The 14762-nt window shown below is 35.1% G+C and overlaps 1 protein-coding gene and 1 long non-coding RNA gene across 4 annotated transcripts; both read right to left on the bottom strand.

The window, feature by feature from the left end:
• Positions 1 to 1953: 1953 nt before the first annotated feature.
• LOC114309247 (squamosa promoter-binding-like protein 7) lies at positions 1954 to 9868 on the bottom strand. 3 transcript variants are annotated; one of them, XM_082875718.1, is made up of 11 exons: positions 9010 to 9868; positions 8090 to 8262; positions 7702 to 7925; positions 7522 to 7596; positions 7311 to 7418; positions 6917 to 7034; positions 6563 to 6698; positions 5024 to 5183; positions 3540 to 4088; positions 2436 to 2692; positions 1954 to 2316 (listed from the first exon to the last, which is right to left on the bottom strand). In XM_082875718.1, exons 1-11 carry the CDS (start codon positions 9543 to 9545, stop codon positions 2214 to 2216), a joined length of 2439 nt encoding a protein of 812 aa, XP_082731844.1. In that variant the 5' UTR covers positions 9546 to 9868; the 3' UTR covers positions 1954 to 2213. The 3 variants fall into 3 exon arrangements, with proteins under 3 accessions (XP_082731844.1, XP_082731843.1, XP_082731845.1); XM_082875717.1 differs by having other exon boundaries at positions 2436 to 2698; XM_082875719.1 differs by having other exon boundaries at positions 2162 to 2698.
• Positions 9869 to 12421: 2553 nt separating this feature from the next.
• LOC145793121 (uncharacterized) lies at positions 12422 to 13367 on the bottom strand. Its single transcript, XR_014333707.1, has 2 exons — positions 13224 to 13367; positions 12422 to 12571 (listed from the first exon to the last, which is right to left on the bottom strand). It is a non-coding gene; the product is annotated as an uncharacterized LOC145793121 (long non-coding RNA).
• Between the last annotated feature and the right edge of the window lie 1395 nt (positions 13368 to 14762).

The raw sequence follows: 14762 nt of genomic DNA on the forward strand, positions 1-14762 counted from the left end.
CGAAGCAAAAAGTATAAATGTTATGCCAAAAATTCTTACACAAAAAGAGTAACTTTTCCAAAAAAATATAAACACTTCCACGAAAAGGTATAAGCTGAAGCAAAATGTGTAAATTTGATGAATTTATTTTTTCACAAAAGGTATAAGTGACTTCCGAAAAAGCTTTACGTTGGGCTTCCACAAAAGGTGTAAGTTCGAAGAAAATGTATAAATGTTATGCCAAAAATTCTTACACAAAATGAGTAACTTTTCAAAAATGGTGTAAGTATTTTCACGAAAAGGTGTAAGCTTAAGCAAAATGTGTAAGTTTTCGTTTGTTTACACCTTTGGTAAGTCAACTCACAAAAGGAGTAAGTGTTCATAAAAGGTGTAAATGATTTCACAAAAGGCGTAAGTTTTCAGAAAAATGTGTAACTTTTCAGAAATCAGTTACGCCTTTTTCTGAAATTCCGTACGCCTTTCGTGAAAATATACCCCTTTTGTGAAAACTTATACATTTTTTGTGACCATTTACACCTTTAGTCATATAATATATTATTTTATTAATTTACCTGGAAAGTGACCTGCTTAGCAGGTCACCAATGTGTAAGTTTTCAAATATTTTGATATAACCCAATACATACAAATGTGTAAATGCAAAATAGAAGGGTGTAAGTGCCTTGCATACCATATGCAAGGCACACTTAAGAAAAGTCCATATTTTTATTATACACTCTCCTACATAGTATCTTCTCTTATTCCATATAAAACCTAAACTCAAACCTAAATCTCGCATAGTATCTTCTTTTATTATTTTTGCTTGTTAATTTTTAGTTTTAATTTGTAATAGTTTAAATACTTATAGTGGAACCAAATTTCTTATAATTGTTTAAATTTTAGAACAGTATACCGCTATTATAGAAAGGCATATTGTTATTGTGAAACTAATATGGTACTATGTTTATATTTTTATAAAATTAAAATGTTATAGTTTTATTTTTTTATTATTTAATTATCTAAATATGTGGTCCTAAACCGATCCAATCCATGTTTAAATGAATTGATTCGAATTGGTTCCATGATTTAAATGGATTGGATTGGTTCGAATTTTTCAAGAACAGTAGATAACGAATTGGTCTTAATTTTATCCCAATCCGATCCAATCCGAACCATACTCACCGCTACAATTCCCCCCAGTCCCTATCCATAGAAAAACTATTGGGTGTAAATAGGGTGTTTTGTTGCAATGTTATGTGATCTTTCTACTATTCACAAATGACTATATATCTTTTCATATTATCTCTCAAAACACCAACATAAATCTGACAGATTCCACTAGTTAACTAATCGCAATGAAAAAAAGTGACAATAAACATGATGGCCCAATCAGGGAGAGTTGATGCAATAACCATATACCCCAACAACATCTGATTCAGAGACTTCCAGAGGAGTATCCACCTGAATTGGTAATACTAAACTAACAAGAAGCAACAGAAAACTTAGGGCCCAAATTTATAGGTCACTTTTGTCCCTCATTTGGTAACAATTAAATCTTCAAACTCCAACGAGTGTTTCATTGTAGTCCTACTGTTACCCTATTATTGGAAATTTGAGAAAAAATTAAAACACGAGGATCAAAGTGATATTTGAGTAAAAATTGAATGATGAAAAGCATATTTTATTATACTATTTTTCTCTTCTAATGCCCCTAAAAATGGATTGATGCAGGCCCTTTCCGCTCAAATTTTTAATGGCAAGTGACTGCTGAACCACATTGAAACACGAGTTAAAAGATAAACACATACCCATTGACTCACCTGTTACAATTAAAAGATGCGGGACAAAAGGTAAGATTTCTGATGAAAATTTGAGGATAAAAAGTGCAATATACCCATTATATTTACTTTTCTTCTTTTCAAAGGAAAACAAATGTACAGATCAAAACTTCCCAGACATATGCCTACTGTAATCCGATTGAAAATTAATACACAGCCCCAGTTTCTTATCAAGAACTTGGTTAAAATTCACATACAACATAAACAGTTGAGAAATTGTGACATATTAAAGGGAATGATACAATCATACAAAGGTCGTCGGAATCAAAAGTTACACCAAAAAAAGAAAAAAGATACAAGGTACAATATTGGAGGAAAACATACCTCTTCAAAAATTTCATCTTGTTAGCAAGAAGATAAGGGGAGGAATAAGTGAGGCCTGTCGCTCTATTGTCAGCGCTAACAGAGTGCCCGAACTCTTGGTGCATCTGAAAGAGCGACTAACACAACTTCGACCAGAGTGGCACTTGACAGCCAGGATTCAGCTATGAAGCACAATAGCCTAATGAACATATGCATGTGCCAGAGATTCAGATAGTAATAATGTGGGTAGATTGTGCATGTACAAGAGATTCTGGATAAGAGATTCTGTTAAACAGCTAGGTGTTGTCAAACAGACACCTGCGAATAGTTGTTGCAATTTCGCCAGCCTTTTGCGGGTGGACGAGGACTGCACATATCCCGAAACAACCAGCAGTAGTAGCAGCAATAGCAAGGACAAGAGGACGCGAGGCCAAACAGGACTTCCCGGGCCTTTTCTTCATAAGGTTCATGTTCATTACCACCTCTCTATTCAAAAGTGGTAAATTACCAACCAACTCTTGAGAACTTGATCCCGCTTCAGCATCCAAATTTCCAGTCTCTGTTGTCTCCGTGCCCTGCAACTTCAAATGCCACTGTAGTTTAACAGAAATAGCAAATGATAGCAGATTATATAAAGGAGTAATGCTAGGGATACCAAATAAATAACCAAACGTCTCACATGGGTGTGAGATCCGCAATTTTGTAGACTCCACACCCATGTGAGACATTTGGTTATTTATTTGGTAAAAAATTTAGGACCTATAGCATTTTCCTATATAAAGTGCCTCTACTCGCAAATTCAAGCAAAAACACATGGTGCACACAAGTTTGCCGGTTATATTCAACCAAGTTATTTAAATGCAACTTTTCTCCTTCCTTTCTCTTTATTTTTTGGGAAGGCATATAAGTTCCACTTACAAATTCATCACCTATAGCAGTAAGATCCAAGTCTAACTTCACATGAATCCAAATAAAAAACACTGCCAGCACAAGCAATTATCAGAAATTGCCAGTGTTATGTTTTTTTTATGCACATGTCAAAAGAGAAACAAACTGGACAGCCAAAACTAATAAAAATGATCATCAACCCTTAAAAAAATTGAAGTTATAAAACATACCCAAAATTAAATAAAAATATAAAAACAATGTCCAACATGAGCCAGCGGAACAATAGCAACAAGACTGATATACAATGAAGTCATTGGTATGGATATAACACAATTCTGAAGCCTCTTACATTTGAAGTTTCAACTTAACCAGAAATGCCTAATTTTATAGTGAAAATAAGGGCAGAGTTCTCTTAACAATATCATGTTCAAAACTAGCTTAAAAACATTTGCAGCAGGTAAATAAATATATGTATCCATGAAGAATAAATCAACATCAAAGGAGAATTTACTGCACAACGATTGATGTTCTCACCTGATCAAAAAACAAAACAGAGGGCATGTCAATTTGAGAACTTCTATATAAGCAATTTCCTTTTTGGTCAAGATTTACTGGATCCCCTTTTTCCTGAAATCTCTGACAAAGGATCTCTCTAGCATGATCCAAATTGCTCTGAAGCAATTTCATATCAGTGTCGCCAGAGCCATTAGTCAGTTTGTTTAGCTTCATACAATCCATATAATGTAATACTCTCCCCAAAATGATGGTGGACTTATTGTGTATTAGAAATGTCAATAACCGATTGAATCTTCCTATATGAGACCAAGTTAAAATGTGTTCTATATCTTCTAATGCAGGCTTCCTGAGTAACCAAGCTGTATCTAAAATAAATTGAGAGAACGCTGTTTGTCTCAGAACTGAAGCCTCACATGGATCAGACGAAGAACTAGTAGTCATGAACTTCGATCCTTTCAAACAGAGTGATGCTTCAAATCTGTCCTCCATAATCTTTATTTCAGAACAAATTTCCTTGTTCCCAATTAGAATGGGAACGAAGTTGGATAAGCCGGACTCATTCTCAACCTACAAAAACATTTCAGAGGAAAAGCAAAAATGTTTATTAGTTCACAATAGATGACAATTTCTTCCATTCCATGCTACGAAAAAGCAATCATAACCAACAATTCAGTTTTCTGTGTTTGATGAATCTGAAAGACAAATGTGCATATGAATCATTCACTCGTTTACATCTAGTGTAGACACTTGGGAATCCACAAATAAGGCTTATTTACCGACAAAAGTAAAAATACATGTACAAAACAACTCCATTCTAGATAACAAGTCCAGAGGCCAAACAAATTGATTTAACCAGCTTGGAAAAATGAAATAAATATGATCAATAGCAATAGTTAGAAACAATTTTGGTACTGGACAGAAAGAAAAAAAAAACGTCATTTCAGGTATCAAGCACTTAAACCTTTCTGCAAACAATCTTTAATACAAGTAAATGATTATAATCACAACAAGTACAAAAACATGTAGCGCCTGACAATTTGTCTTAGAAACACAAAGCATACAAGATAGAATCCATACAATTTCATCACAAGCACACCAAAGAAAATAGACATATGTATAAACACTTGGCATGAAGATAAGCACTCTTGATTTGTCTGAAAATTGGTTGCTAGTGTCAGATAGATTGGTGCACAGTAATCCAGAGCAAGCAAAATAAAACTATTTTGAATTGACAAATTTACCCATTCTAGAAGCATCTTGTACGGATAATGATACATTTAATGTGGTCCCTGCAGGGCCATCCAAGTTGGCAAGGGGGTATGCTCCCCATGTTGCTGGCTCGGGTTTGAATCTCCACAGATTGGAAGCTTCAGGAAAGTTGGGGGCGACCCACTGAACCAGGGGTTTACCTCCTTGGGGTGGGTTCAAAGGGCTCTCTACCAGGGCAGGTTCCCGGTTATCAAAAAAAAAAAATTATATTTAATACGGAAGAAAAATCCTACCTCAATAAACGCAGGCCCAAAAAGGTCTGGTTCAGTATGAGGGATATATATCTTCAATAACTGATGATTGAAACTAGCAGTGACCCCTTCAGTGTCACCACAGAGAGGTGGAACACAATAATCATATGCCAAATACTTCCCAGCAAAAGAAACAAGAAACCTGCCATCAAGATCCCAGTCAAGAAATACATTGAACAGTTCAGGAAGAATATATGCATAACCTGAATGCAAAATTGACATTCTAGTACAAACATGCAGTGATCAGTCAAAAGAATAAAAACATGTGCATAAGACAACTTGAATGCAAACTTCTAAATTACTTGGGAAATAAGAAGGACGAAGAAAAAAAAGGTAATGAAGAATCTAGAATGGTTACAGCAGCTTAAGTTAAAAAATGCCAGATAAATTTAAGAATCTTCCCCATGTATCTTCAATCCATGTATCAATTTCCATTGCTCTGTTTTCAAGAACAGAAAACTAGAAAACAAAAATGATATCAAACACGTCTAAGTATCCTCAAAGAGCCTCAGATATCCTATTTAAGGATAATGATACATCATACAGGACAATTTGATTAAGGGCTCATCATGAGCATTTGGTTGATTGAATCAGTCCCTTTCTTGATCATGAAAAGTTGAAGGGAAAAAAAAAAAGAACAGCAAAGCAAAACTCCTCTGAGATATCAAGCAAGTCACATGGAGGAGTAAACTTCTCGCCTCCACATGTCATCACTGAGCTAAAAGTTTGCCAGTTTGAGCATCAATTATGTATTCAAGAATGGTGGGGCGTGGGAGCACACACCTCCTCATGCTACCAAGAGTCACCATGGATGTGTCAAACATTAAGTAATTTAGATTACTTGCAATTCGAGTAGGCAGGATTTATTCAGCTATGTGCTATTCTATCTCACTTCTCTATGTCCATTGATATTCAACATCTTGAGAGGATCACTTTAAGAAGATTGTGAACAACAAACTCATTGGAGAAGTGGTTTTTTTACTATTTATAGGAAGTTAGAAATAGGAGATCCAAAAAATGTGTTAAATATTAGAACTAAAAAAGTAGTTCATTTCTCTCCTTTCCTTTAGTTCCACGCATCACAGGTTGGAAAATCTTTGTATTTAGAGCTTCCCTCTTGTTTAAGTTGCTCTTCTAAAGGTGTTTGTGTGCCATATGCTACAGCTTGTTCTCCTTTCCTATTAACAATGAAATCTATTTATATATAGAAAAATAAATTATTGATCAAAGAACTAGCTAGCTGAAGCTCAATGGCCACCATGCTACTGCTTCATTTTTCATTTATTTTGTTGGGCTGTGTGCAGTTATTCACATCTCTATGCACTGAACTATAATTGACAGAACAAACCAGGGGGAAAATGACAAGGGAAACCAAAAGAAAAACTTATCATTATTGCAAACTAGATACCGGTTGAAAGAATGGTAATGGAAAAATAAATATAAAAAAATTCAATAACAGAGGCAACATAGACAGAAGGTCATATTTATTCGAAGAATGATTAAATTGAGGCACTACCATACCGAAATTTGGGTTGAAGTAGATTAATTCCGCAAGCCATGAACTCCATAGGCTTCCCAGCCTCAAAACATGTAGGATGAACATAGCAAAGCTTTGGGGCCTGCTCCTCCACCTTCACTTGCATCACAGAAGTTCCATCTGTATCCATTAAAATGCTAAAAACATGTTAGAAAGTTTGAAATGGTGATTTATTCAAAAAGCAATACAATATTTACAAGGAGAAGCTCATGTTCCTAGAGCCAATAACCAAAACCAAAACCAACCCCAACCCCCACCCATATTCAAATTTATATTATTGAGAGTAATTGCAAACATGGTTATACATATGGAGTCAAACATTTGAAACGTCAACCTACCTCTCATCACACGAAAAATCACATTGTTTAAATAAACAAGTAAAGATCCTCTTCCATATAGCATCTTCCCAGGAGCACCAACCAAATCAGGTATATACATAACAGGGTCTTCATGTAACTGCAACGTACTCAGAAAACCACAAATCAAAACCCATAATGCAGACCTGGTATACCAAATGCTAAGTACCGCATGCAAAAATGTTATGGACACAAATCTGAACACTAAATCATAATTGGTGCAAGCAACCAGGCATTCAACAAAATGTATACAAAAGGAATTTCACAGTATATTAGTCTGCCTAAAGGTGTTCCACTGTTAGTGAGAACATATATTTACACATATATATATAACAAATGTCACTGAGAATGAGCTTAACAGCAAATTAAACATTACCTTAGACCACATAAAATTAGGCATTGAAATGAACATAGTCAAGATTGTACAACCAGGACGTATATACCCCTCCAACTCAACAGGCATGCTGGCCAACCACTGAAATATCTGTAAAAGATTTATCTCGTGTCAATCAACTCCCAGTATCTCTGATGGAAATAAATTTTATTATCATTTAAATACTAAACTGTAATAATAATCCGGTAAATACTTGGTGCCGAAGTCGTCTAGGAAATTCTGCGGGATTCCAATCATAAAGCTTGAATGAAATCCGACCAGTAGGGCACTACATGGGAAAAAAACAATCATTTAACGTTAATCCAAGTAATTTGCTCACATAAACAAGAAAACAGAGGTCAACCAGAAAACAAGGCATCCATCGCAGACATACCGTTGAAGAGTAAGCACTCTTATTGTCACAATAGAATGAAGAGTGAGCATGTTTGGAATCTTTTTCTCCATTTATTTGGACCTCACCAGAGGCCACAAAAGATATACCACTGTCATTTTGAATATTTTGGGAACCAGGATTTGAGCAGAGTGTAGAAATTTGTCCTTCTTCAGACTCCAATAATGATTCCCTTTCTGCTATTTGGCTGCTCAAGCATATGCTATCTGAGCCACAGAACTCCTTTAGTTCAACAACTAAATGTCTAAGGAAGTGAAACTGAATGGGGATAACAAACTGAGTTTACACTTTTACATTATCACGAATGGAAAATTGTTCCAGTAATCGTAAATGAAATCACAATTGCAGTATTAGATCTTTTCAGCAATACCTTTTCCATTTTCATCATCACAGGCTACATCATCAACCAAGACAGGCTCCTGGGGTTCCCTTTCAACTGCAACTGTGGCCTCACTTGCTTTTCTTCGGCGTCTATTATTGTGACGCTCCAATTTTCTCCGGCAACTTCTTTTTCCTTCATCAAAATCTGATAAGATGTGAAACCTGCCACCAAATAACCACACCAGCAAAAACATACATTAAACATACAAGGAAAAAACTGATCCATCACATTTACCCCCTACAATGAATGTGTTGTCACATTTGTCACAACTATGAACGTAAATAAATCAAAGCAGCCCAAAATTTTTTATCGTTCTGTGTCCTTCAATCTTTATAGGTTTGTAACCTGTGTGCGGATGTTCATACAAAAGTAAGATGTATCAATGTAAATCCCTAACCCTTCAGCATAGGTGGCACCACATGCAGTGTTGTGGGGTCATTTGACCCCCTAGATGCTAAAATATAATTTAATATATAAAGGTAAAATTGAGCCAATAACTCACAAAAATTTACAGTGCAATCAGTTTAGGGTAATCACATCATTTAAAAAAATTCCATGTCATCTCTGTATTTGTTCAAACCCAAAAACCCAATTACAGTGAGCTCACTCCACTAACCACCAAATATAATTTAGATTTCCCCAATTAATTGATTTGCTTCCGCCTCAAGAATGTTGTGCTTGTCAAAATTCAATTCCAAACAAACTACTGTGTAGGTCTACATAATGGAATTTCTTAGACATCACATAATCAACAATGAATACCTTACCTATAAGTTCAATTCAAACCCAACATTCATACACCCAGATGTGCTTATGCTAATGGAATTTCTTAGACATCACATAATCAACAACGAACATTTCTACAAGTTCAATTCAAAACACACAATCATAGACCCAAATGTGCTTACTTGCCACACTGTTGACAGTATCTCTTCCTCTGCCCATCAATACCAACATCACTGGCATTGGCACACTGAAGACAAACCCTGTGCCGCTTATGATACCCTTTGAGCTCACTGATATCAGCTTCGCACCCAACAACCTGACACCTAGCGTTAGCCTTAGCCTTCCCTCCCGCCGCGGGTCTCACCGTCCGAGCCTTCTTCTTCCCCGGCTGCAAACGCTCTTCCTCCTCGAGCTTCTCGTCAAGCTCCGGGCAGGCACATGGAATCCGACCCGCCATGAAATTGGAGCAAATCAGCCTCGGATCCCTCTTTCTAACGCGGCCGGGAATATCTAAATTGGGATCGGTGGGAGGGAATTGGGGATCGGGCGAGGGTTGAGCGGGATCGAGAGAGCTGTTTAATTGGTTGATGTCGAGATTGAAATCGAGAAGGTCGGACCAGTCCCAGAGGTCATGGGGGATGGGGTTTTCCGGTTCGGAAACCCTCGGTTGGGGGGAATGAGGCGGCAGAAGTGGTGGAGGAGGAGGAGGAGAGTCCATTGTTGAAATCGTAGGAATTGGAGTGGGTGAGGTGGGTAGCGGCGGCGGCGGCGGTGGCGGTGGCGGTGGCGGCGGTTAGAGAGAGAGAGAGAGTTGTGTGGTTGAGGAGGGTGGTGGTGGTGGTGGTGGTGGTGGTGGTGGAGAGAGGGGATGTGGATACGGAGGAGGAGGACCTGTTAGTCAGCGGTTGAATGCAGAGGAGGAGGATGAGGGAGAGGTGGCGGTCGTGAGATTCGTTTCGCGGAAATTATTGAATACAACCAGCCCCACCTGCCGCCAACACAACACATATATCTGTAGCCGTGTGGGTCCTTTCCTAACTTGATTTTTTGGGTCTGTTTCTCCGCTAAAATAAAATAGGCATATAAGATAAAATAAATTATTTTAATTAAATAAAATAAAATATTATATTTAATTCATAACTATTTTATTTTTTTTCCACAAAAATTAAAAAGTCAAAAATCTATCACAAACAAAACATTTTAATCTCAAGTCAAAACACTCAAAAAAAAAACTAAAAAGTTAAAAAAATAACCAACATTCCAAACGAGCTCTCTATATATTAAAGCACAGTAGCAATCTTTGGCATGGTTTGACATGTGGGTTTGGAGAGGTTTGGGGCTATTTTAGTCATAAAAGACAAAATAGACTATTTTAGTCACAACAAACAAAATATCACATTTAATCCATAATCATTACACTCTTCTCTCACAAAAAAAGCTAAAAAAAACAAAAAGTCAAAAAGTCTTTCCCAAATCAAGCTTTTTAACCCATGCTAAAATAGCCAAAAAAGCCAAAAAACCAACCCACTTTCCAAACGAAAGCTCACAAATCGAAAAATTGACCTGGTAAACAGGTCATCAGTTTAACTGTCGAATCGAAGTAAACAAACTGTAATGTCATAATTAATAATATATAATTATAAATAAATAAAAACATATATAAGGCCTCGTTTAGGAACAGGCTATTTTAGTAATTTTTTTATTTTTTGATTAAAATATAAGTAAAAAAATTAGTATATTTGAAATGATTTTTTGGTTTTTTACGAAAAGATATGTAAAAAATTGAAAAAAAAATGAAATCTTTAACTTTTTTGTATAGATTATAAATTTTTTTATTTTTTAGTAACTTTTTTGCTTTTAGAGTAAAATACTCGCATGCCAAACGAGGCCTAAGTATTGAAATAAAAATAAAAATCATTGTATAGTATTTAGGACATCTCTAACAGTGCATTAGTTTTTTCATCAAATTTGAGTAGAAACTCTATTTGATATCAAGTGCTTCAATAGAGGGTTATGCAACTTCATTAAACTATTAGACGACTAGCCAGTTGACCGACTAGTGTAATTTTTTTACAAATTTTTGCCTTGAGGTGGACCATCTGAGAGACATCTAGGGGTGGAAATCCAATAGTAATTAACAGTGATTTGATGAAAGGCACATTGGTTTTTTATTTAATGAAAGAAAAGTAAAATCCTGTATCTAATGATGGATTTGATGAACCATTAGAGAAGCAAAAAGTAATTTTTTTCATCAAATTTAAATTTGAGGATAGATTTGATAAGTCATTGGAGATGGTTTTACTAATAATATAAAGTCATAATCACTAATTTTAAAGAAATTAAAAAAAATTAACATTTTCTCCAAGCAAATTAATTGAATGCTATATTTAATTTTAGAACGAAATTAAATTTTCAACTCTCTCTCCAATCAAATTATTTAAGAATTTTTAGATTCTCTTTAAACAATCTTTTTCTATAAATATGAATAGATCCTTCATAATCTCTTAATCGTGAGAACCTTACTCACGAGGGAAGACTTTTTAAGTAAGAATTTTTAGTCAAAATTTATATATATATATATAATATATAAATATATAAAAATAAGAAAATTAGAAAAATAAAACAATTTCAACCTATTGATTAATTGAAATTCGAGATTGGTTCATCATTTTTATTGGTTGAACCACTGATTTTTTCGGTTCTTACAAACAAGCTTAGATTTTGGCTTAGTCCAATTTTTTGGGCTCATCCAAGCTGGACCTAGTCTGATCACTGATTCTACCGGTTAAACTGTCGGTACAGTCCGATTCTTTAAACATTACAAAGTAATACTACAAATTTAGAGTAACTATTCATGATTTATTTAGAATTATAATTTTTTGTTGAGATTTGTTTTATGGGTTTTATATTATATAAATTTATCATCAACCACACAACTTTCATCCAGGGTAATTAAGTGGAATTCATAACATCTTTCGTTAAAATATTAGGATTTATTAGATGTTTATAAAATATTTTGATAAATATCAGATAATAAATTATGTGAAATATTATTCAAAAATCATTAAATAATCCCTCTACATCCTCCTTAGGCGGTGTTTGATAAAAAAATAAATAAATAAATAAAAATTAAGCATTGAAAATTAAATGTTGAATTTTTTTTACTTGAACAACTATTTGATCGAAATTTAATTGATGAACTAAAACAAATTGTTTGATGTGCTATATTTTTTAATTTTCATATTGTGATAATGAGTTGGTGGTGGGGAAAAGACGGCAGCATTAGCTACGGCGCTGATGGTAATGGTGATAGAGATAGATGGATAGCGGTTATAGTGACAGTGGAAGGATAATGTTGTGGAGATAAAAATAAAATATATATAGGTGGAGCGGTGGTGTAATAATGGTGGTTGTTGTGGTGTTAGTTATGCAATGTTGACAATGATTGTAAATGTGTAAGGTTATTGTCACAACTCGCTCTCCGTACCTAAAGGTTAAGTATTGTGATGGCCAGTAATTGAAGTTACCTCCGGCCAATTCTTGAACAAATTAATAAACGCAAGCGGAAATAATATTTAAGTGAGGATACCAAAATAATCATCAGAGTTTCTATTTTTATTACAAAATTTATTGACCAAAAGGCCGATATTTACATATAAAAATATCATAAAAGTGTTGTATGTGTCTATTCCGCAGTCTCGCATCTAAGACTTTCCAAAAACTATTGTTGAATTGCATTGTTTCCTGAAAATTGGCAAACAACTATAAGCACATGGCAGAGTGAAAAATATTATGCCAAGAGTATAAGGGACACAAAATAACCATGGATAGTTACGTAACTAAAATATTTAGGATAACTTAATCTGAACAAATAATCATTTAAGTAGCAAAACTGAGATTATGTAAATAAATAACCATAACCATGGTACCGAACAGAACAGAACAGAGGTCACAGGAGTGACAGTCAGAACAAAGGTACAGATTCAATAGGTGGTTCGTACGGATTATAGATGTGGCTCCCTCAATGGTGTAGTACTTATCTCCGCACAGCACTTTGCTCCGCACAGAATAGAGGTCAATAGAGGGCCACAAAGTGACCAAACAGAAACCAATAGTTATTTAAATCCCCCAAGGCATGGGACTCCCGTGGTGGTATTTACAAAATATAATTGATTATAAGGTTATAGTCAAATATTCTTTAAAATTTAAACAAACATATCCATGGGTTTCATTTTAAACAAATAGAGCTCAGAAATTAATCTACGTAACTAAAATATTTATAAAACATAACTTGTATTAATATAACTAATAAAATACAACTTGTATAAAATAAATTACAGTAATTCAAAACATACGTAAAATATATTATGATAACTCAAGGTATAATATAACTCACCTTAAAATTAATACATCACTCTTTCTTTTAATACATCACTCTTTCTTTCAGCTATCAAAGCCTATTGACAGTATTTTCGTCTTCTTTCCTTAGTTTCTTTTGCTTCCTATTTTTCTTGGCTATGTCTTTCCTCCTTTCTCTCACTATTCGTTTCTTTCTTCTAAGTTCCCAATACATCTCCTATTTATAGGAATTCTGCTCAAAACCCACACTCTAAGTCAATTGGGGTCAATTGGATTAGGATGATAGCCAGCAAGCCACGTGGCCACGTGGTTCTAGATTGTTTTGATCTTATCGAAAGATGTTTGATTAATTCTATTTTGACTCCAATTACTATAATTATTATATTATTACAATGCGCAATAACTCTCAAATTTTAAATTAAAATTCATTTTATCACATACAATCATAATATTCAATATTTTATTTTATTCTTACAGAATATTTAATAAAACCTTTAGTGTTGTTCACATTTATAATTAAATAATGCTAATATAAAATTTAAGGGACAACTTAAATTTTTTGGTTATTACGGTTATAATAGTTGTTGTAATGATGGTAATAATGTTAATAGTAACTATAATGGCGGTGTAGTGATGACGGTAAAATGGTGATGGCGCTTAATGATAACAATGGTGACAAATGTGGCGGTGGTATGATGGTGGTAATGGAAGTGATAGCGGTGATTGAGAGGGTAAAATGTGTAAATTTCGGCCGAGCTAAGACCGGGTAGAAGTGAGCTGATTTGTGGGCTAAACAGAATGGGCTTCACCATTAGGCCTTGTTACCACAGTCATGGAAGACTGAGGTTAGCGCGGTTTGAGTATTCTGAACTGAGGTATGGGAGAGCCGTGCTGTAAAAGCAAAGCGGAACCGAGCTAAATCGGAGTAAAGTAGAAACCAAGCTAAGTACATCAAAAGTTGAACCAAGCTAAGGAAAGCTTGGTGAAATCTGCCGCTTCAGCAGGTGTTAGCTCGGTTGCTTTATCATACTACCGAGGTAAAACCATTTCACTTGGTTACAGCAGTGAAGAGGGTGTTGAAAGATAAACATTATCTTTCAGAAGTGTGTTTCCTAGGAGGACTCTGCATTACAGAATAAGAGTCCTACTAGGATTGTGCCAGCAAAATGTATAAAAGCTCATGACAGGACCTATGTACAGGTATCACAATTTTGACTCTCAAATACATAGAGCTATTTGTTCATTGTCTATTTGGCTGACTTAGGCATCGAAGGGGTATCCGGCACACACCCGCCGGCTAGCTCACGTTTGTGTTTTCAGGGAGTAAAGCGACGACGTTTTGAGGGGCTCAAACTAGATCAACAGGATTATACGAGAAAATTATTCTGCGCTTGTACAATTGGCGTTGTCTGTGGGAAATTTCACAAGGAACAAAACCTCTTAATCAAGTTTACCGCTCCAGTTGGAAGCAATGGCGCAAAATGATGACTTGCCGCAATCTGCCATTGATGGGCAAATCCTGAAAGGGGGTGAAAGGCGTGAAGGTTTACCTTCCATCCCTTCCATAGCGGATTTA

The sequence above is a fragment of the Camellia sinensis genome, chromosome 6, assembly GCF_055761805.1.
Source record: "Camellia sinensis isolate YWXY chromosome 6, ASM5576180v1, whole genome shotgun sequence".
NCBI lineage: Eukaryota > Viridiplantae > Streptophyta > Magnoliopsida > Ericales > Theaceae > Camellia > Camellia sinensis.